General features: G+C 41.8%; 2 protein-coding genes across 2 annotated transcripts in view; one reads left to right on the forward strand and one right to left on the reverse strand.

Moving 5' to 3' along the window:
* The window catches only part of acsl3a (acyl-CoA synthetase long chain family member 3a), a 33,912-nt gene extending 31,971 nt beyond the window's left edge, over nucleotides 1-1,941 (reverse strand). Inside the window, exon 1 of the mRNA XM_071471783.1 lies at nucleotides 1,788-1,941. The gene's annotated coding sequence lies outside the window, so the exon portion shown is untranslated. The remainder of the gene's footprint in view (nucleotides 1-1,787) is intronic.
* Nucleotides 1,942-4,853: 2,912 nt separating this feature from the next.
* On the forward strand, nucleotides 4,854-23,248 carry farsb (phenylalanyl-tRNA synthetase subunit beta). Its single transcript, XM_071471572.1, has 18 exons — nucleotides 4,854-4,987; nucleotides 5,408-5,463; nucleotides 5,688-5,842; nucleotides 7,442-7,514; nucleotides 7,621-7,736; nucleotides 9,177-9,327; nucleotides 9,515-9,623; nucleotides 9,895-9,965; nucleotides 10,089-10,150; nucleotides 10,703-10,754; nucleotides 10,868-10,929; nucleotides 12,204-12,411; nucleotides 12,526-12,606; nucleotides 12,700-12,792; nucleotides 13,656-13,773; nucleotides 14,171-14,323; nucleotides 21,690-21,837; nucleotides 22,232-23,248. The coding sequence occupies exons 1-18, from the start codon at nucleotides 4,930-4,932 to the stop codon at nucleotides 23,013-23,015; spliced, it is 2,550 nt and encodes an 849-aa protein (XP_071327673.1). The 5' UTR covers nucleotides 4,854-4,929; the 3' UTR covers nucleotides 23,016-23,248.
* The last annotated feature ends 417 nt before the right edge of the window (nucleotides 23,249-23,665 follow it).

Consider the following 23,665-nt stretch of genomic DNA (forward strand, 5'->3'; position numbering starts at 1 on the left):
TGCGTGTGTGTGTGTGTGTATGAGGGAATCATTGCTTCCTCAAGAGATTGTGTGAATGGGGTCTTTTGTGTGCCGACGTCATCGTGCCTTCACCCACTCAGCTAAGCAGGCAGGCTGAAGTCTTGCAGAAACTTCAACACGGCCATTGTGGCGAAGCGACGCACCAACACACGATCCGGGTCCCAAGGGGTCAGACGGCGTGTGCGTTTGTGCGTGAGAAGAAAGAGGAGGTGCATGTGTGGTGTGTTTGTGCGTGTGGGTTGGGGGTGTGTGGGTGCAGAACAATTTTGCACACATGAAGTGTATCTGCCCCGTTTCAAATAATGACACAATCAAGCTTGCAAAATAACTGAAGAGATTTCAGTGTGATTTCGCCAAGTGAAAGCATCAAACACAATTGGTCGGATTATGTGGATCAGACTGCAGCTTTTTCTCTGTGTTTGTGTGTTTGTGGTGACATGAACTACTGTCACCAACCTGTTCCTCTCTCTACTGTAAGCTCTCTTAATGCCTCTGACTTGGATCTAATATTGTTACTGTAGCAGCTATAAATCCTTCACTTGCATCTGATTTAGTCGTTAAGGGTGGAATGAGAAAAAACAAACCCCTTCCTTACGCAGCAGACTGAGCTGTTAAAAGTATTTACTTCTGTTTTATAACACATGATAATAAAGACTTGTGTGTTCTGAGAAATATGGCTTCCAGGGAGGACTGTGTGTTTTCTAAGCACATTATACCATCTCTGATGTATCTGCATCTTTTAATAACCACTGCCACAGGCCAGTTCACTTCAGCTGTGTAAATAGTCATGAGCAGCTTGAGGTTATATACGTTAGTGAGGATTGGACACAGATTTTATGTTCTGACCTTTGATTAAAAAGCAGGCTGTTATAAAATGTATCCCAATTCTTTGTATTTTATAACTATAAATGTGTCTAGCACAGGAAATACAATAAAAAGTCAGCAGATGTTTTATAAAACTTCACCCTCATGTAAAAGATAGTAGTTAAATGAAAGTGCAGAAATATTTAAACACTTATGAGTCATTCCTTGTTAAAGCTTATCAATCAGAAACAATACATACAACATATTATGGACTTTTTAGATGTGATTATAAGTAGGCCAACAGTGGTCCCAGCAGTGAGCCAGATGTCCAAACTGCAACATCCAAGTCCACTAACTCATCAAACAGGCCGCAATGGTAACACAACTTCCGGTTCAGAATTTCGGAATAAAACACTTAAATGGGTTTCCATCACTGCAAATAAAAAGTCATTAATACTGATTAAAAAAAAAGCCCATTGTTTAAGACACTTGGCAATGCAATGTAATTACCTGTTTTTGTCCAAAAACACCTTAAGTGTGTGCGTTACCTACAGAAAACAGCCTAATAACAGTGAAATTGTCACTTTAAACACAATCTCACTTGAACATTCACACCCAGCGTTTTCAGCTGAGGGTAAAAATATGAATTAAATTCCGCTTTCAATTTTTAATGCACATTTCCCATGCTTTAATGATAAGTTGAGAACATTACGTTAGCTAGCAAGTGCCCAGTTAATAGCATTAAGTCAGCTTCTAACTGACTGCGTCGTGTTGTATTAAAGAGAAAATGACATCGGTAACACAGGAGCTGAAAGAGTGTAATATTTGAACTTTTAGAGGAATAAACGGCGTCTCTTCTGGATCAGTCTGTGTCTGTGTCCCGCAGCTTGACGCGGCTGCAGCATCCCGCACATCTGGGTGTGAACGCGCATCGCACAGACGGCACCTGAACGAAAACTTACCGGGAAACGCTTCCGCTCCGGTCGGTCAGTTCGTCCCGGTCCCAGCGGCGGAGAGCCGACCTCCAGCCTCTCCGTGTTCAAGCTCCGCGACTGGCCGCCTCCTGCAGGAGTTCATCCATCGGCTCTTAATTTGTCCGTCGATAACACGCTCCCTCATCCCAGCCCGGAAGTGATTTGGGAAGGGAGGGGGGGGGGGGGGGGGGGGGGGGGGCTGTCATTCCCTGCGTTATGATTGGACTCATGGAGGTGGCGCGTGCTAGGGGCGGGGCCAGATGGAAGGAGGGCTCGAGGTGACAGCATGGGTTACTGACGGTCACACACACACACACACACACACGCACACACACACACACACACACACACACATACTTCCATCTTTGTGAGGACACTCATTGACATAATGCATTCCCTAGCCCCTTCCCTTAACCATCACACCTGAGAGCCTGACCCTGACCCTGACCCTGACCCTAACCTTAACCTAAGCCTAATTCTAACCATAACTCTAAAACCAAGTCTTAACCCTCAACATGTGATTTGAAGGCGTCTCAAAGTGAGGACCGGCCAAAGTGTCCTCACTTTCCCAAAATGTCCTCACTCTGTTAGTAAAATACTTTTTTTGGTCCTTACTATGTAGCAAGTACAAGTACACACACACACACACACACACACACATATACACACACACACACACACACACACACACACACACACACATATACACATACACATACACACACACACACACACACACACAACTACACACGCACACATGCGCACACACACATATACACACGCACACATGCACACACATATATACACACACACGCACGCATGTACACACACACACACACACACGCATGCACACAGACACACACACACACACACACACACACGCATGCACACAGACACACACACAGACACACACACACACACACACACACAGACTGTCACTTGTATCCAGGTAAAGAAAGAGGATGTTTTAAAAGGACGCTGATGTTAAAATGTAATAATGTGATGCTCCTCGTCCACAGGTCACAGCTCATGTAAAAGTTAAATTCACTTATAAATATTTATTTCAGTTATGAGTCTGTTTTCAGGTTCTGGTCCACAAACATGCACAAACATGGCTGGGATACAAAACTGTGCAAACTGCTAATGCAGACTTTTGGGAAATGCAGCGAGTGAACTTGGGCTATGCAAGGATTTGAAGTGGAAACTCAGTTATGCAGATTCTGGCTATACAACACTGATGCATGATGATAACTAGAAAGTGCAAGTGAAGAAACTGTGATGTGATCGCTTTCCTCTGCAAAACCGAAACTAAACTGCGCCGGTGGCTCGAAATTGAATGAAGAAGCAGTTGAAGTAGTATTATTAATATAAGTAGTAAGAGATGGAAAAAAAGGGAAGCGGGATTAAGATCGCAAACTTTAGTGGAAGCAGTGTTTAGATGTGAGTCATATTGTTTAAGTGGGTTGAAAAACACAGACAACCAATCACAATACAGGATCTCACCTATAAAATATCTAAACAGGATTTCAAAAATTATCCCTAAAATCATCTACAATGATTTTGAGCTTGTAAAGTTAAATAATTCAAAATTCAACCTTTGTAAACCCGTAAAACTAGTTGGATGTCATAATATTGTGCTTGTGGCGAAGAGATTTGTATTTGGTAAAAAAAAAAATAAAAATGTGAATCAAAACCGAAAAGTTGTGGAAAACTGGAGATTTTCAACATTTTTGAAGATTTTCTGATGATTCATCTTCATCATCAGAAATACATTTAGCATTTTGGAAAGTATGAAATATATCAATAAACTGAATTCATCTGAATATGTCCTAATTGAGCTGAAGCTTTTAAATTTTGAATGGTTCTATGTTGAGGCGTCTAGAAGGAGATACAAATCAAAAAACGGTGGAATAATAAAGAATTTTTGAAAATGAGAAGAATATATGGTGGGATTGTCGTGCATTATGAATATAATCTTAGTCTTTTTTATGTGGACTGCTGTGGAGCTATGAACGTGTGTGTACCAGGGGCAGCGTGATGACTCACTCTGCAGTGTCAAGCAGTGGCAGTGTGATAAATTACAGAAAGACTGGCAGATGGCAGATTCACAGACTAGTTACTGGAAAAATTAAACGGTGAAATGAGGCTTGCCGTCCACCGTCTCCTCGCTCCTCCATTTTAAACACTCCATCATTTAATTTGCAGTTGGAGATTATGGTCGATTCATAATTTCATGATTGGAATGTATCTGTAATCAGTTATAACCACTAATCAGTCAGATGATTCAAACACATTCGTTCAAATTGAAAGACATCTTTTAATTTGTTCATGCTGTGATAATTGAAATATTTTCAGTCATCTAAGCGTGACTGAAAATATTGAAAAGTTGTCTCTTACACACTGAGCTGCTCTCATTGAGATCTTTGCTGGTGTTCATAGAGGCTTGTTAATGTGAATAACTCAATTGATCCTGTTGTCTCTAGGCAACTTTTAGACATGCTGATAATAGTAATGCGTCTGATGATTCCCCATCTGGCTTTCACTAGAAACACAGACTGCTGTCCTTAAGCTCATAAATAGTATTTCAATGCATGTTGATTCTGATGAGAGCACTATGCCCCACTGTTATCCAGTATCAGTCCTGATCAATGCTGTTGTCCTTGCATTATACTTATGTATATCATGTCAATCATGACAATTGAACTGAACAGTTTAAGTGCTATGATGTCCTATTAATAGTCGTGACACCTGTTTGTAGGTTTTTTTTTAACTTTCAAGACAATGTGCTCCATATTGTTTGTATCTCTGTCTTTTCCATTTTTCAAATCCTAATTTTCAAGATTTGTTGCATCACGGGAGCGCATGTTGTAATTTATTGTTTTTAAATTGATTGTTTATATTAACTACGCTATTTGTGTGCTCTTTACAAAAAAAGCAATTATTAAAATTGTTTATTAAGGTATTTAGACCTTATTATTTATTATTAATTAATTACATTAGTCATAATGGATGACATTGTATCTACAAATGATGAATGGACGCTATTTGATTTTCATCAGGCACCGACTAGACAGCTACAACCGGCTAGCGGGGTCCTTTCGCGCCGGGCTGAGGAGGATTAGCTGCTAACATGCCGACTGTCGGAGTAAAACGGGATCTTCTCTTCAAAGCTTTGGGCAGAACATACAGTCAGTCATATTTACTATATTTTCAAGCAAAGCACAAAATCGTCCGTCTGTTTATCAAACGTCCCTTCGGCTCTTTAAAACACAGAAAGTCAAAAGACTGTTTGAACTCATTGCCTGATAGTTAGCACAGCAGCAGCTGCTCACCAACGGCTAGATTTACTGTATTTATATTGAATGAAAAAACAAAGTTTAATTGCAATTTGTCACAATTACTAACACAACATTTAATAACAAGTTATTTCTGCTTGGTTTTGTGGTGATAAGACAATAGTGACCATCTCTGAACTGGATGTCAACGTGATTGCATCATTTCCCCCGGTTCCTGTCATTTAAATCTGAACTGAGCGCTGTTCAGGATCAGCGGGTACTTCACAGTCTGTAAAGCTGTTTTTAATAATAGATATTTGCTTTTTGTTTCAGCCGATGAGGAGTTTGACGAGCTGTGCTTTGAATTTGGGTTGGAGCTGGATGAAATTGTGAGTAAATGAGATCATCTCACATTGATTCTCAATAAGTTATACGTGATTATGGTAGACCTTTCTCATGGTGTACATTTTGAATGGCAGTAAAAAAAAAAATGCTGCTACAGCTGTTAAGCTCTGTGTTTTTGTTTGTCAGAAAGGTCTCTCCTATCCTGTTATTCAATATTTGTGTTTGAACTGTGCCAGGTAGAAATAACACTGCTGTACTTCCATTACAGACCTCAGAGAAGGAGATAATCAGTCGAGAGCAGGGTGACTCCAAGGCATCGGGAGCATCCGACATCATCCTGTACAAGATCGATGTGCCGGCTAACCGTTATGACCTGCTGTGTCTGGAGGGGCTGGTCCGTGGACTGCAGGTCTTCAAGAATAAGTGAGTAGATGGTGTTCTCTGTTCTGTTCTCAGCTGCCTCTGGCTGTCACTAACATCAGGGAAAACCAAGATGTCAAATGTATAAGCATTTCGGCTAACATAGGTCTTCTATCTCTGGGCCACAATAATCATCAATTCGAACAATCTCGCCATGACCCTACATTTTGTGTTTGGTCTGAGAAAGGCATTTCCTCTAGTAATCTTACAATAATGAGGTTCTTTCATCCTTCTCAATTGTCACTGAAATTTGTTCTACCTAATAGCATCTTTTTTGTTTTAATCAGATCGAGCACTTTGTGCAGAAACATCCCCAGTCGCCCTCCTTACTCTAAAATTGACATCCTTTTGAATCTTGATCTCAATCAAGGACTCTCCCTTCAGTTATTTATAATTTTATATGTTCTTTAAAGAACATGGTGAAATTGACTGGGGGAACAGGACTATCTGATGACAAATGGAAACACATTTTAAAACTGGTTGATTCCTCTTATATTTGTGTGCAAGGCACTGCGTTATGCAACACAACATCCTCCACCAAGCTCATTTCACAAATGCTAGATCGACCAAAATATTCCCAGATGTAAGTGACGTCTTCTACAGATGTAAACAATCACTTGTCAATTTTATCCACATGGTCTGGTCCACAGGTTAACAGACTATTGGACGGGAATATTTGAAACCTATCAAACTGTATTTCACATTCCCTTAGTTCCTTATGCCCTTGTAATACCAGTGGAGGACAACCTTTCCATAGCAATGCAGAAGGCCATTTTCTTCACTACACTGTTAGCCAGACATTTATTCTCCTCTAATGGACACATGACTCTGGTCCCAGCCATAGCAGATGCATCACAGAGTTCTTGATCTGCATAAAACTTGAGAAGATTGGGTTTTTTTTAAAAGGCTTTCTGAAAAAGCCCCTGCAGATTCTTTTTAAGCTACACAGACACACTGTCTATTTCATGTCAGTCTCTTCTATGTCCGCCCCTTCAAAAAAATCATACTTTTATTACTTTATGTAATTCTATTCTTATATTGTATTTATCTTTTTATTTATTTCATGCCTTGATATCAACTTAAGCAATGATTGTTATATGTGTGAGGTGTGTATGTTTGCATGTGCTGTGTTTATGTTCATATGCTTTTTATTTTGCTCTTTTTATATAAAATATAAATAAATATACAGCCTGTCTATCTGTGACAATTACAGTATATCTCTGTTTGCAGAATTAAACAAGAATAAGTGAGTAGTGTTTGGATAGAATGGATTATGTTGCCTAATATGGACAAAACTCCCATTGTTTTTGTTACTATTTTAGAGTGTCAGGTGACTGTGAAGTGCATGCCAAGATAATTCAGACATAATTCAGTAGCACAGTAACATAATTCAAGGCGCTTTGCCAAATGAAGGAGGATGAGCATGTTTAGGAGTAAAATGTAGGACTATATTTGGTGGCAAACATTAAGAAAACATTCTTGTGGATGAAGGCATGTTTTGGCTGTGTCAGACTTCCTAGAATATGATGTGTTTTTCCACTGTGGGTGTAGCGCCTGCAGACTTGCTTCACTGTTGGTACAGAGATTGTATTTGTGTTACAGGCTGGAGGCGCCTCGCTACAGACGTGTCAGCCCAGTCAGCGGGGAGCCTCAGAAGCTGCTCATCACGAAGGAGGTGGGTGGAATCATTCAGAGTTTTCAATGGCACACACATCGCTTGTGGCCTGAGGCTATAAATCTGCTTTTTACTGTGGTGATGAGTCAGTTGTTTGTCTGTGCAGACGGCAGCGGTGCGACCCTACGCTGTGGCTGCAGTGTTGAGGAACATCACCTTCACACAGGAGCGGTATGACAGCTTCATCGAGCTGCAGGAGAAACTCCACCAAAACATCTGCAGGTCAGATCACATGCCACACTAAGTACAGCTGCATACCTGGAATACTTTCTGCCACCTACTGCCAAGCAACCTCATTCAAAAGTAACCACAGGACTTTCACTTGTGTAATGTTTTGGTTTAACCACTGTTAGATCCACTTCACTGCCACCTTCACACACCTGCCTTGTGCAGCCTGAACTGGTTTCCAGCACTTTGCTGAAATATTCATCACATAATGTTTTGGAGGCACCACACAGATGCAGCCACACCCTCTTTATTTTTCAGACACACAAATTAATGGTTTTGATAACTCCTCATCTCAGACGGGTTTCACTGGCACTTCACTAACAAGGTATTTAAACACACAGAGGTGCCTCTGACCACACGTCAGATAAAACCCAGACTCCAAAGTGCATAAAGTCAATCTGCAGACAATTTTTTTCAATAAATCAACCAAGCAATCAATCATTTGGTGGATAAAATGTTGGAAAACAGTGAAAAATGCCCATCACATTTTCCCAGAGTCCGTCTTTGCATTGTCAGGTGTCTTTTTTTTGTCTAATCAACCGTTCAAAACCCAAGGATCTTCAGTTTACAGTGATGTAAACCACAGAAAAATCCTCACAATGAAGGAGCTGCAGCCCCACAATTTGTACCCCTAGATCTATCGTTGATCACAATAGTTTCCATGGTTGGTTGCAGTGTAAAATTTGAAGTAATTTTGTGAGTAATTGACAGACGTTAGTATCTATTTACAAAATGTGTTCAGTAGGGCTGGGTGTTGATACTTCTATGAACTGATCAAATTGGTTTTAAGCTAATGAGGATCGAAACATGTCTTGGCATTGACACCAAATTAAGGAGTAAACCTCATCAGCGTCAGTGAGCCAATAAGCTTGCACGATGCTTGGACCAAGATCTGATAATGGTGGTGATTGGCTGTTTGAGTGTGTAAAGACACCAAGTTTAAAAATAAAACTAAAGTAAAACTAACATTTGTACCATAATGTGTATCATAAATTTCCTTTTGTCAGTGGATTTGGTAAAATCAGCATCAAAGTCAGGGTGTCAGGATCAGTCCTCATAAAGAAAAATTTGAAACGTTACTCGGCCCAAGTGTTTAGTGTCCCTGTTAAACTGTGAGAGCAAGTATTTTATTTCCTTGAACTATTGTGTTATTTTATCTCACTATTAAATGACATAAATTCACTGAGCTGACTGACAAGAGTTGGCTGTCTGTCAGAAGCTGATATTGCTCATGTGTTAATGCTATAGAACTCCATTGTTGCTCAAATATTGTAGTGTAGTGTAGACTGCTGACCGTGGATGGTCAATTTTAGGAAGCCACATCATCAGTTTGTGTTCACACTGGGGCAGAAACACAACATTTATTATTCTTTTGAAAGTATTAGTTAAAAGGAAAAAATCACTGTATTCAACCATTAACTCTGCTTTGTGAAGGAAGAGGAGCCTGGTGGCAATCGGGACCCATGACCTGGACACCATCTCCGGCCCCTTCACATACACAGCCAAACCTCCTGGAGACATCTGCTTCAAACCCCTCAACCAGACCAAAGAGTACACGGCCACCCAGCTGATGAGCCTCTACAAGGTACACAGCTGATTACCTGATCACACAAGCATCTGGTTTTAGAATCAGAATCACAATCAGTTTTATTGCCAAGTATGTTTCCACATGCAAGGAATTTGTGCTGGTGTTTGGTGCAAAACATTAACATAAATAAGAGTAAAATTTCAGTTTGGTGCTAACCCCAGTGTTGTTCTGGTGGTGTGTGCAGACAGACAGCCACTTGAGGCATTACCTTCACATCATTGAAGACAAGCCCGTGTACCCCGTCATCTACGACAGCAACGGCGTCGTCCTGTCCATGCCTCCCATCATCAACGGTGAGTGCTGCCTCTGTCCTCGTCTCTGGGCTAAAATAAAATACACAGAATGTCACCAGCAAAGTAAGATTCAGAGATCATGAATATATATATATATATATATATATATATATATATATATATATATATATATATATATATATATATATAGAGAGAGAGAGAGCTGAAGTTTTGAGAAAAAAAGAGGAAAAAATAAACTTCTAAGATACTTTTCAAGATAATGAAATGCTTTCTGTCTTGTGAGTGGTGCACATTGTTTTCTGTTTTGCAGGGGACCATTCAAAAATCAGCCTGAAGACAAAGAACGTCTTCATCGAGTGCACGGCCACAGATGTGACCAAGGTACAACTGAGGAGGAGGGTCGGGGGGTGGGAGAGGTGGGGGGGTTGGGCGGGGCAACAAATAAATCAGTTTGATCACTGTTGTCACGAGAATCTGACTTTAACTTGACCTCTTTCTCTCCAGGCAAAGATCGTCTTGGACATGATGGTGACCATGTTCAGCGAGTACTGTTCACAGCCTTTCACGTGAGTCACACATCTGTGTCAGATACTGGCTGCTCTGTCTGGAGGCTGACAATAACTGGGAGTCAGTGTCTGCAGTTAAAGATGGAAGATGATCAAATTGTGTGGTTATTGTGGAAAAAGCTCTCTCTGCCATCTGAAAATGTGAAGCTTTTACATTTAAGGTCACGTCCCACACAGTGATGTCACAGAATCTCCATCAGTTGTGACACACATCTGCTCAACTTCATTTGAACCTTTTTTGCTTCAGTCTAATACGTCGTCCAGATTCAAAGATTTGCTCATTTACTCTCAAACTTCCTGTTTGCTTTGTCAAGCTGAACACGACCCTGCTATGACGTCACTGATTTGGGTGTGGCCCCCCGACCGTTGCCCTGTCAATTACCTACCATAAAGTATCCAACTCTAAATAACAATAAAGACTTTACACATACTAATCTAAAACTTTCTGTTTCTCCTGTGGAGGATTTGTGTCGTTCGTCCCGTGTTCAAGATACTGATTCATTCTTTTATGCTTCAAATTAAATGATGGAAATATTCCTGCTCCTCTTTCAGGGTGGAGGAGGCTGAGGTGGTGTGTCCAGATGGCAAGACCTGCAAATACCCAGTACTGTATTCACTTCAGTCACATTGACCTGTGTCCTTTTTAATTTAAAGTTACATAAAATTCTTCTTCTGTCTCCTAAAGCTGCTGCTGTTGTTTCCTGTTTGTTTCTCTAGGAGCTGGCTTACAGGAAGGAGAAGCTGTCCAGTGAGTTCATCAACCGCAAAGTTGGCATCAAGTAAGTTATTTGGAACCACACAGTAAAATATTCAGAGCTGCTATATAAAAGTGAAAGACGTAAAAACTGCCTGCTGGTAAATGTTCAAGATGTTTTTCATTTTGCTTTGGTCACAAGTTTTGCATCATCACGTCTCAGCAAATCCACTGACTTACTGATGTTATTATCTGTGCAGCTGCTCTGCAAAACATCCAATCATTGTAAAACTTCTGCTCGGTTTTTATCCGAGGAGGGCAGAGTATTAGAATATAATGCACTCTAATATAACACCACTACTAAGCAGAGCTTAGAAATGACCATGGCGTTGAATCAGCACCTCTTTTAGACAGTGTTAATAAAAATAAGCTTCACAGATGAAAGTATTTGTGGTTGGGCTGTAGTGTTGGATTGCATTTTAACACTGGCCCTCATGCAGGAACATTTTTATATTCTCATCCTAAACTTCTGTTACTTTTTTTTCTGGGGGACTTGCTCATAGCATTGTTCCTCGTCAATTTTATTTTAGTTTTTATTCCACAAATTCTCCTCTATCACTTGTTGAGAACAAACCTGTTCCTATGAGTAGTTCTTCCATGAGGCTCGTTATTCAAATATTTTTAATTAGCTTAGTTAATGATTCATTTTCTACATTTTTCCTCTGCTGTAGTGAAGTTCACCCTGTTGCATTTTTATTTGTATTTGGTTTATATAGTTTGACAATTTCCAGGTAAATCTGGGCTCACAGAACAATTGACTCACTAGACAGTTTATTGGGGCTAAACAATTAATCAAAATATTATTTAAATCACAATATACAAACTACAGAAGCTGCAATTAATTCTCCAGATGTAAAGGAACATGTTTGTCTGGTACAAGACTCAACAAAAATCTAACTTATTTTTTTCTCTGAATATAAAATGCAAAGATTATCATTCCAACTGAAATCATGACTCATATCGCAGTATCTGCCAAAGTAAATGCAATATGATTTTTTTTTTTTTCCCCATACCATTCAGTCCTAGAGTTTATGTCTAGAACCTGTTTTCCTGTCAGTCTGTAGCTCTGGAGGCAGCAGGCTGGAGGTGTCTGTACTCTGTGCTGTAATTTAATTCTGTGGTTTTCACACCAGTAAATAGATCCAAAAAAACAAAACTGTTTTACTGCAGTTTTTGAGTTCCTACCTGTAATTAGAAAACAGTCTCACACTTCATCAAACTGTACTTGTGAAAACACGACCTGCTCATCAGCTGCTCGGCGTCAGTGTGTCAGTGTTTGTTCCTGTTTCTCTTCGACAGTGAGTCGACTGAGAAAATCGCGCAGCTGCTGACCAGGATGTGCCTGCGCTCCCAGGTGACAGGCGTTGGCGATGAGATCGAGGTCGAGATCCCGCCCACACGCTCGGACGTCATCCACGCCTGTGATATCATGGAGGACGCCGCCATCGCCTACGGATTCAACAACATCACCCGCACCACGCCGCGCACCTATACCATCGCCAACCAGGTACCTGAGTTTTCCTCTGCATGGTTTGACATGTGTGTGTCTGTGAAACCAAATGCATTTTTACCTCATCAAATATGTTGCGTGTTCTTATGTGTTTGCATCATATGTTCTCAGTTCCCGCTGAATAAACTGACGGAGCTGTTGAGGCAAGACCTGGCAGCTGCTGGCTTCACTGAGGCTCTCAACTTTGCTTTGGTAAGAAAGAGACACAAAGACTCAGAAATACAAACACTAAGCTTTTTCCTTTAAAAATGCTGAAAGGAATGAACCTCTGCTCTCTGCCTGCAGTGCTCCCAAGAAGATATTGCAGACAAGCTTGGGAAGAAGATCTCAGAAACCAAGGCTGCTCACATCTCCAACCCCAAGACGGCTGAGTTCCAGGTAAAGAAGAACACAACAGGGAAATAAAAGTAGAAAATACCTTAAGAAGTTAAATAAAGTTTAGCAGTTCTTTTACCCGTGGAGAATTGCTTGAAACAAGAAAATAGATTTTTAGTCGTCTTCCAGCCTTAAAAGAAAGTTTACCTGAAAGTGAACATTTCATTTTCTGTTGGTAAAAAAAAAAAAAAAAAAAACATGCAACCAAATCACATAGTCAGAAAACTTTCTGTAAGTCTGTCAGTCTCAGTTCAGCATCAGTGGAGTTTCAGTTGCCATTAAGTTAATCAGTTTTTTCTTTGAGGAGAACAATATGTCTAACAAAGGCTCATGTTAATCCAAAAGGTTTTTATTTTAAATTTAAATTTTCCTCAGAAAAGATAAAAGCTCATCATCTAAAGGCCTGTTCTGTCGCCTTGGCTCTAAAATGTATTTGCAGTTGTGCAGGAGAGGACAAATAACAGTAGTGTTCATGCTGCACATACTTGGGTAATGTTGTATTTAATGCTGTTTGCTAAGTGGACACCATGACGTAGTTTACACAAGTGAAACTAATCCCATAGCCACAGTGCAAACTCGTGATTCCAGAACAGTCTGCATTGCAAATAAAGTCCAGACAAATGTGAATGAAGAAAATTAACACAACTTTGTCTCTTAGGTCAGTTTTTACGCATTAAAACTGTGAACGATGTTGAAAGAGTAAAGGAAATGACTGCAAGACATTGATGTAGGAATGTTTTGAAAAGTCAGAAACCAGCCAGACACCAAACTGTAAGTTGTATTATTTGTCCAGAAGAGGGAGCTGTCCTCCTCTCTAACAGACCACAGTTGTTTCCTCCAACACAACCGCTGTGTTTCTCCACCAGGTGGCGCGCACCACCCTGCTGCCAGGGCTGCTGAAGACAATAGCTGCCAACAGGAAGATGCCTCTTCCCCTGAAACTGTTTGAGATATCTGATGTGGTGCTGAAGGATGAGACCAAAGGTGGGTAATCACACTGCAACCTGTCTAAAACTCCTGTGCAACTATGTTTAATGCTGTTTGAAGCCTGGAGCTGATATGAGCTGGTTGATATGCAAAACGACAGCTGCAGTGGAAAATATTTATTAAGTTTTCTCATTTATTATATTAAAATAATTCTTTGAAACATCATTTAGCTACCAGGCTACACAACTCTCTGTCGTGTCTTCTTGTAATCTAACCAATGAAGTTGTCATTAATTCTTCCATAAGTACAAGACATATAAAACCAAAAAGCGCTCATGATCATTCTGTCAGAAGTGAAATGATGTGTATTAGCAGATGTATATTTAATAAAATACCCTGGTATAGCCCTGTTCTCCCTGTCCCTCACACTCCCTCCCTCTTATCCCACCAATCAGATGTCGGGGCGAGGAACAGCCGGCGTTGCTGTGCTGTTTACTACAACAAGAGCCCGGGCTTCGAGGTGATCCACGGCCTGCTGGACCGAACCATGCAACTGCTGGAGGTGAAGTGTGTCCGCGGTGAGGGCTACCACATCCAGGCTGCAGACGGTAAGAATCCTGGGGGCTGGGAGGGGCGGGGATGGAAACCAACAATCAGGACTATAGGAGCGTACTTAAGAGCACTCACTTTGGTTTAAATGTCTTAAGACTGGATTTAATCCCAGCGACAGATTTTAACCCCTGTGATCTAGATCATGTTTACGTGCAAGCCAGCGAACAGATAAATAAATCTGGGTCACATGAGGTTAAAAGGCAGGTTTTCGCTGAGATTATGTAAATCCATTCTGACGTGCATGAGCAGCAGCTGGGTTGTTTGTTTCCAGGCGTCACGTATGCTGTTTTACTGAGGGGGCACAGTTTCCATGGCAGTGGCGTGCACAAAATGAAGCAACATTTAGGTTCATCTCAATGCTGCTGTGCGTAGTCAAGACAAATGGGCTCCACGTTTTTGTTTTTATAATTACATATCGGCTGAAAAATGAATGAATGGATTGATCTCATTAAAGACTCGGTGCAATTGCTAATAGGTACAAATATGTTTTGGTCTAAACATTGATGAATGAATGCTTAATTTGAAGTCAGGGGTACGGGCTGTTTTCCCAGGCTGCTCAGCGGAGCAGCTGTCTGCTCTGTTTGAAACGAAAGCATGTCCAGATCTTTCATTCAGAAATTCATGTCATCACTGGTCATAGTGTCTATGAATCAAAAGTACACCAAGACTTTTGCACATTATAAACAACCTGAATACACACAGGTGTAATTCCCAGAGCGTCTTTAAACAACATGTAACGTGTGCGTTCATCCTCCATCTGCTCTCATCTCTCACATCTGACATCACCTCTGCCGCTCTGACTCAAAGTCCAGACACAAGCCAACACTAACCAGTCAATTCTCAGTGTAAAGTAGGAGTTTCAGACTGAAACATGAACTATCATCATCATCATCTTCATCGGGTGAGGATGCATGGAGAAGAAAGCCATGAAACTTGAATCCTCTGACAAAGATTTATTCTCAACACGAAGTGGAAGAACACTCACGGGCGGCTGAACCTGAAAGGAATAAAAAAAAAAGAGATTTAAGATTAAACTTCAAACTATAAATCAAAGTAGTTTCATGTCTTTGTTAAAGAAATAAGGTTAAATAAAGTTATAACATGGGCCATAGTATAAGAACTAAAGAGTGACATAAAAACTAATTAAAACTAAACTGAAATTTAAAACAAAAAGTCAAAACAAGAATAAAAAGTAATATAAAATAACTTTGGTGTAAATGGGTTTTAGAGGCTGAAGAATCTCCAGAGCAGCGTCTGGGAGACCGTTACTAGTTGATGCTACAGAACCTAACATGATTTAAATAATTAACCACGGACTTAAACAGTTATAGTTATAACAGTGATGACTATCTGGCATTTTTACTGTGATTTAGCATGAAACCAGTAACTGTTTCATCTCTAACGGTGACTACTGAGCTGACATGTAAATTAAACGAAGCTTTGAGGAATTTGCCTCGATGACTTTTATTAATCGAGGAATCGTTTCAGCCCTGGTTCTGATGGAGCCTGCCAGTGCAGTTTTCCATGCCCCCGGCTGGCCCTGACAGCCAGCGAATGTTTCAGTCCAGACAGTCGCCGACAGAGAAATTGATGATTTCCAAAGGGGAAATCAGGCAAGTAAACAGTGAATCCATTTGATGGTTTTCCACCCTTTTAAAAATGGAAAGCACTGACATGAACAAACTGAGGAGAAACAAGTGTTATTTTACTAAAAGGAATTTAACATCTGCAGGGAAACTTGTTTTTTTCCCCTCCTTCTGAAAAGCACCTCACTCTTGTGTCTTGTGTTCTGCCGCCAGCTGAATCACCTCACCCTAATAAATCAGGATAACTCTGTTCTCTCTCTCTGTCACATGATGAGGGAAACCTAAGAGCTCTCACATAAAATGTTCCTGTCATCATTGGTCTCAGTAGAAATCAAAGGCGTCATATCAGCACTCGTGGCTCATATATTGTGGGAACACAACAACACAACTTGACTGTGTTTCTAATGATGAAACGCATCTGAGTCCAGGTTATTTCGTTTTCAAAGGTTTTCTCTCTGAGGTCATCGAGACTGAGATGATTAGGTCAGTCATGTCGCATCAGCAACGCCGAGACTTTTGATGAGCTTTATTCTGAAAGGCTGCTTTGCTCACTAATGGAGAGGAGCACAGGTTAATTTTATTTTTCACAGTACGTCTTCATTAGAAGTGGTGACATGTGACTGGCAGTGAAGTTGTGTCTAAATGTCAGATAAGGAGTTGGGTTTCGGCTTTCTGATGACGTCTTCCTGTGAGATCGGAAATCAGCAAGGTTTGATTTGAGGGTCTTTTCCCAAAGAGACTCTCATACATCGTCTGAGTTTTGGATTCCTTCCTCTTTCCATACTTTCTCTCTCAACTCCATCCTATCTACCTTCTTTTTTTCCTCCTCTTTGTCTCGCAAGGCTCCAAGGTCACACTGCAGGATGACTTCTCTGCCCCAGTCAGGCTGCAAATCAATGGGCTCAAGTATCAGTGAATGAGAGCGGAGAGAGGAGAGGGTGAAGGCAGACAGAGGAGCGGAAGAAGGGATGAGATGAGACTAGAGAGTGCAGAAAAAGAGAAGGGGAGGGGGGAGGAGGTGAGGGTGGTGGGAGAGCGACAGAGCGACGGCTGGAGGCATAGGCAAGGAAGGGTCTGAGAGCGTGTAGAGTCTGCAGAGTGGGAGAGCCACGGGAGTCACGTCACCCACTGCAGTGCTGACAGGCTGGCACATACAACACCCACCCATGGGTGCTCAGGCTGCCCCATCTGACAGGCGCACACACACTTACAAGGGAGCTGAAATGGACATGCTCTCAAAGTGTGCTCTAATGCACAACACACACACACACACACACACACTCTCAGTCTGTTTCCTCTGTTTTTTTTTCCACACACTCTCTGCACCATTAGCCTAATCTCCTCCACATATGTCAGCGTGTCCTTAACCCCATTACAAGGTCATGACCCAGTCTAAGAGCTCACCTGACACACACACACACACACACACACCCCGTCAGGATGTGTCCATCAGCAGCACCACGACTACCTCACCACCACTCCCGGCTCAGACAGGTCGAGGGGCTGAGGGAATACATGTCAGCTGAGTCTCCTCCACTCAGCGGGGGGAGGATGAAATAATGAGTCAGTGGATCAGAAGTGGAGGAAAAAACCACTTAAGAGGCAGATGCCTCTGTTTCACTTAACAACTGTGTCCAATATGAAGTCCAGGTCCATATAACCTTTGTTAGCAGAGACCATGTTCATGTGACTCTTTTCTTCTTCTGTTATTGACCTTTAGTGTTCGGCCTCTGTCATTAGTGTGTTTGAAGCTTTGATTTTGCCACTTGAAAAAAAGTCGACATATCAGGTTTTAAGCTGGTAGAGCAAAGTTGTTGTTGCTTATTCACACAGTTTCATGTGTGAATAAGCAGTTGGAGAGAAACATTATTAATAATTTGGAGTCGTGTTTCTGGCCTCCTGTCCCGTCCTGTCCTCTTCACCAGCTCGTCTGTGTCTGTCTGCAGGTCGCTGCTCAGCAGGTAGTGTGCAGTGGGTTATAGTGTTTGTTTGGTACAAGCAGCGAGTGAACTGAGACACTAAAGTTTTAGGCTGGACAGACAAACGATGAGCTAAAACTCCCTGTAAAGCTCCAAGAAGTTGGCGGGAGCTGCAGATTTAAGGGATCATTCTCTGTAGCTTCACTTCAGGCAACCTTTGATGTTGTCACAGTATTTTGTAACTTTGTAATTTGACATAAAAATGTGATTATAGCAGCTTTAAAAGATAATTCTGGTCGCATCCAGCTTGAGTCTTATTCTTGTAGTTTAGACCTTCTTTCCTATGAGGATGTAATAGTGACACATGTCAAGTTAATTACAGGATCAAGGAACAAGGTGATGTTACCAAAAGAAGTCAGACAGGTTTAAAACAAAGAGTCATATTATTACCCAAACAGTTGGTTTTCAGCATTAATCATAGTGTATAGACCGACTTCCTTGTTCATATTTCACCCACTGAACTCTGTGTAGTCATGTGCACAGTTTTTCCTGTGATACTGGGAATCATTACCTACATCTGTGCAGAGCTTTGTTTTAGTTAAATAGTTTTAATAGGCTGGTTGATCAGTTGTGGTTCAAGGATAGGTCTGGTGATGTAGTACTTATACCAACCATGAAATATCAGACAAACAAGTACTGTCTGTGTACTCGGCTTATTCCTCTGTGCCACATTAAAAATAAACATGGGCAGTGAAGCTTTTGAGTCACATTACACCACTACTTTAAATCTGCAACTTAAAATAGTCCCAATGAATGTCTGGTTTACTCACAGAGTAACCAGCTGTTTGAGGAAATAATTTGTCTTTGTTAGAAATGAAACAGCAGAGTCAAAAGGTCCAAGACCACCTTGGAAATCTCTAATATTTTCATGCAAATCTGGGAATAATTCAATAATAATAACAAATTTAGAAACAAGTTGTGTCCTGTAAAATGATGAGAAAACAGTTTAGATGTGCTTCTTCTCTGTACTATTTCTGAGTCAGAAATCAAATTTAAGTAAATTTGGGGCCTTGACCAACTTAACTCCTTTATACAAAGGTCAGATTTTCTTGAGTTGCCTCCACCTGTGTGTCATCTGAACACACGCTCCAGCCTGGTGGTGTTTTGCCTGCTCTTAAGTCAGACACTTGCACTGAACCGACTACACCTTGATCAAGGAGAAGCAGCACTCTGCTCTTCAGAGACAATGAGGTGGTGTAGCCCTCTGGTTTGCACCTTTCATGGAGAAGGACTCGAACTGCAGCGGGATGATGACCACGACGCACCTCAAAGCTTTGCAAGAACCACTTTAACACTGAAAAACACCAAGGAGTCCCGACTGTCAGACGTTCCTCCACAGTCACTTGAACTCAAACTGAACATTTATGAAAGCACTTGAAGGCTGAGAAAGCCGGAGCACTCAGTACCATCACAAGAGGCTGTTTGGTACATTGTCAGATCGCACTGGGAGAACATTGGTCATCAGGTTTTGCCCAAACTCGTTAAGTCCTTGTCAGCTCGAGTATCCTTTAGCTTCACATTGGAAACAAATGCAACATCGAAGGTCTCAGACCTGTCGACCCCCCCGTATGACTTCAGTAGATGTGGACAGGCCTGGGCTGAGAGATGAATAACACGTCAATGGTTTTGGCCTTTTGGTGATATTTGTTAACATTAACGAAAATATAGTTTATTGCTCGACTCAGTTTTTATTTTAAAAAGTAGGATCTCTTCACTGTTCTTTACTCCAACATCGTGAGTGGATTCTACTGTTTTGACATGATGGGATATACGTACTTCATTATCCGGACCTGATCTCAGTAATTATTTCATTTAATCATTGAAAATGCTAAAAAAAAACAAAACACAAGACTTAAGTTTTGAACTGGAATTATCATTTAATTAATAGTGATGAGTTTTGACCTACACAGAAAAAAATAAAACAGATATTCTTAAAATTAATGTGATGATTATTTTAAGTTGGTTTCTAGAATCAGCTTCTCAATAAACTCAATATCTTCAGGTTTGGTTGGTTTGACAAAACAAGAAATACTCTGACATCTCCTCGGGCTTTGGGGAGTTTTATGGTGATTCTTAGTAATTTTCTAACAATGAAGAAAATAATTGGCAGATTAATTGACCATGAAACAGCACAGAGACCATCTCAAATCCCTAAAGGTCAAGCGATCATCCATTAAAGTGTCAGCTGCCCCTTCACACAGGGTGAGGCGTTACTTTCACTTTATATTCTGGATCCAGTGAGAACCTGTGAAATGACGACAGAACCTACAGCGTAATAATGTCAGTATCAGCCGGTGATGTTGTTTCTCTGATGCAGCCGTCTAACTCTCACTTCCACTAAAAGTTGGAGGCGAGTGGGCGGAAAGTGGCCTGGCTCAAGTGTAGGATTTTCATTGACTGACTGGTTATTTAAGATGTACCAGAGCTATTTATATAGTTGCCATGGCATCGCGCTCATGGCACAAGTAGGTGACGTATGAACCGACGCAAGTAAATTCGTCTGATTTAATACACCTAACAGACACAGAACAGGCAGATGAAATAAACAGCAGAATTCCCCCCCCCCACACACACAAACACACACACGTTTTCAAAGTGCAGTCCATGTGTTTTGTACGCCTTCATCCATAGTGATGAGCAGTGGGCTCTGGAACCCATTAGCAAGGCAGCGTGGGAAGAAGCAGTGCACTATGGGAGAAAGCCACGTCTGTGTGTGTGTGTGTGGGGCTGTTGTCATAGCAACCCCTGTATCTTGTTAAATCTCTGACAAGTCCGTCTGTCTGTCTGTCTGTCTGTCTGCCAGCCATGTGTGTTTGAACTACGTGAGCAAACGCCTCTCACTGTTGATGGAGGCTTTTTTTTTTTTTTTTTTTTTTTTTTAAATTACATCTGGATTGAAGTGACCTTTACCACACAAACATACACACACACACAACAACCACCATCAGATTTTAATCAGAAGGAGAAATGTGTGAGAAAGTGACTGAGATGGAAAATCCAATTGTGGTCAAATGGCCTCCGGAGGCAGTTTTCTTGGAGTGGTGGCCTGTGACATTTTCACATAAACGCTGTACATTTTGCCGTTTCTATCAGTGATCGATATTAAACTGTTGTTACCGAGCTTATAACCGAGTTCATCTGAGCTTTTTATCTCTAGCTTTCCTGGGAGACACAGGAAGTGATGCCTTTTAGGTTGTTGGGGTTTGTTAGGAACAATTGTTCCAGAGCTGATCACTGACAACCAATGTGGGTGAACAAACCATTATCAAGAGAAAATCATGGAACAAGAAAGAAAGCACAGTAACACCCACACTGCACGACTGACTCATGATCTCTGCGATGTGCAAGAAACATGTAAACTGAGCCCTTTACACCAAGGATGTCATCATTTGAAAGACATGTGAATACTTAAGCAGTTAAGAGCAGAAAGAATATGGTAGACCTGCTCTATATGAAAAGAGCCCGGAGCTAACTTCTGTTATGATTTGGCGCTATATAAATAAATTTTAGCCCAAAGTGTAAATGTGAAGCAGCAGAAACATGATCCAAGAAACTCCCAGATCAAACAGATGGCTTGTTAGATAGTAACACCCTGGTCAGGATACACACAAGCCAGTGGAGGTGAGAATTGTTGTTTTGAAAGGGCACTAAAATTACACAAGGATGTGGAAGTGCCACACGTTTTAGCAAGAGAAGAAGTGGATGGTGTAGGTGCAAAACACTGAGGCATATTTGAACATAAGTCTAATATTAGTAGGTGAAAGTAAAAGTAAATATTATTCCTGTTTTTCTTCTAGATCCCACCTTTTTTCCCGGCCGCTGCGCAGAGATCTTCGTCCGTGGAAAGAGCGTGGGGCGCCTTGGAGTCCTCCACCCAGACGTGATCAACCGCTTCGAGCTGACCATGCCTTGCTCTGCCCTGGAGATGGACGTTGAGCCCTTCCTGTGAATTCACCTTCCTAAACCTAAACCCCATACTCATAGAAAATCCAGACCAGTTTATATTCTCAGATCAAAACCAAAAGCAAGGAAAATATGAGGCTTGAAATGTGTTAGTGTGATGCAGATCTGTGTAGCTGGTGCATGGGGAAAACTGAAGCATCAGTGAGTGCAGACATTGTTTTTATATATCAGTAACGAGGCTGTTTCTACTAAAGACAAGAAGAATTAAAAATTAACAAGACTCCTTTGTGTTTGTGACGTACATGGTGTGCATCTGTGTGTGGGCTTGTACATGCATGCCTGGTCTTAATTTAGGTTACTTGTGCCTTGGGGTTAGTGCACGGTAATTAAACTCAGTGACTCATTACCTGTTGCTTTGTTGCCTTGGTTCTTCCAGTGGCCACACTGCTGAAACCCTCCTCACGCACGACGTCCCCATGCAGGAAGTCATCGCGCACAGGTTCCCCACGCAAAGCGAATCCCGTCAGGCCCCGGCCTCCTGCCCGGCCTCTACACAAACTGTGTTTGGTGACATGAGCACGCCAGCCGGTCTCAAAGCTCTCAATGATTTTCTGGCAGACAAAAGCTACATGGAGGGCTTTGCAGCATCTCAAGCTGACATGGCAGTGTTCGACGCCATCCCTTCTGCTCCCTCGCTGACCTTCTGTCACCTCCTGCGCTGGTACAAGCACATCAAGTCCTTCCAGAGGGAAAGAGCTAGCCTGCCGTCAGCCAAGAGTCAGTTTGTTCTCCCAGCCGTTCCCGCCGCCTCTGCAGACAACGCCAGCGAAGACGGTGATGATATTGACCTATTTGGCTCGGACGACGAGGCAGAGAGCGCAGAGGCGGCCAGAATCAAGGAGCAGCGACTCGCCGAGTACGCCGCCAAGAAGTCCAAGAAGCCAGCTCTCATCGCCAAGTCCTCCATCCTGCTTGACGTCAAGCCCTGGGACGACGAGACGGACATGGCCAAGCTGGAGGAGTGCGTCCGCAGTGTCAGCATGGACGGGCTGCTGTGGGGGCAGTCCAAGCTGGTCCCAGTGGGATACGGCATCAAGAAGCTCCAGATAGGATGCGTAGTGGAGGACGACAAAGTGGGTACGGACCTGCTGGAGGAAGCCATCACTGCCTTTGAGGAGTATGTTCAGTCTGTGGATGTCGCTGCTTTCAACAAGATCTGAATCATAAACAGACAGAATAAATTCACAGAGTGGTACCATCTGATGTTTTCTGGTCTTACCTTGAGATGTAGGTGATGTAGTATGAAACACAATGTTCAACACTATTCCAACGTCCATGTAACAACCCAATAACCAAAACTCAGGTCCTTCATTTAAAAAGACTGTTGATCCTTTGATACAAGTACAAAAGAGTGTCGCCTTCAAACATCAAATAAAGCCATTCTAACTTTTGATTTCTGCTTTGAATCTTTTATCAGGTAACAAGTACAGATTTCCACTTGCTCATGCACTGTTGATGCTTTACTATCAATTCAAAGGGCAAATGTTGCAGCCAGTGACTCCCATACGTAAGTGAGCTGTGCAGATAACAAGCCGTCTTGCAAATGAAGTCTGACAGGTGCTCCGGCATTCCTTCAGACTATACTGTAGCAAAAGACAGGTTAACACTTTCATTCCTGCTCAGTCGGCCCTGAACGTACAGTAAACCAGGCCAATATGGTGCAACAGATGGCCTGTTGCGACCTGCCAAGTCGTATGCCTTGAGAGGACACAGACAAAGAGGTGTCCTCGACAAGACGTCGCCCAGTTTCAGTGATTAAACTGATTTTGATCTGACTTAGCTGACTGGTTTCGGCTCGTCTCGTCTCACA

The sequence above is a fragment of the Trachinotus anak genome, unplaced genomic scaffold (genome assembly GCF_046630095.1).
Source record: "Trachinotus anak isolate AG129_WGS33_773 ecotype Australia unplaced genomic scaffold, CSIRO_AGI_Tana_v1 ptg000034l, whole genome shotgun sequence".
Taxonomy (NCBI): Eukaryota; Metazoa; Chordata; class Actinopteri; order Carangiformes; family Carangidae; genus Trachinotus; species Trachinotus anak.

Excerpts from the sequence above, each read along its gene's own strand:
- farsb (XM_071471572.1), top strand. The coding sequence starts at position 4,930 with ATGCCGACTGTCGGAGTAAAACGGGATCTTCTCTTCAAAGCTTTGGGC. Across the intron at positions 4,988-5,407 it reads AGCTTTGGGCAGAACATACA|CCGATGAGGAGTTTGACGAG; the intron begins GTCAGTCATATT and ends TTTTTGTTTCAG. Across the intron at positions 12,607-12,699 it reads AGGCTCTCAACTTTGCTTTG|TGCTCCCAAGAAGATATTGC; the intron begins GTAAGAAAGAGA and ends CTCTGCCTGCAG.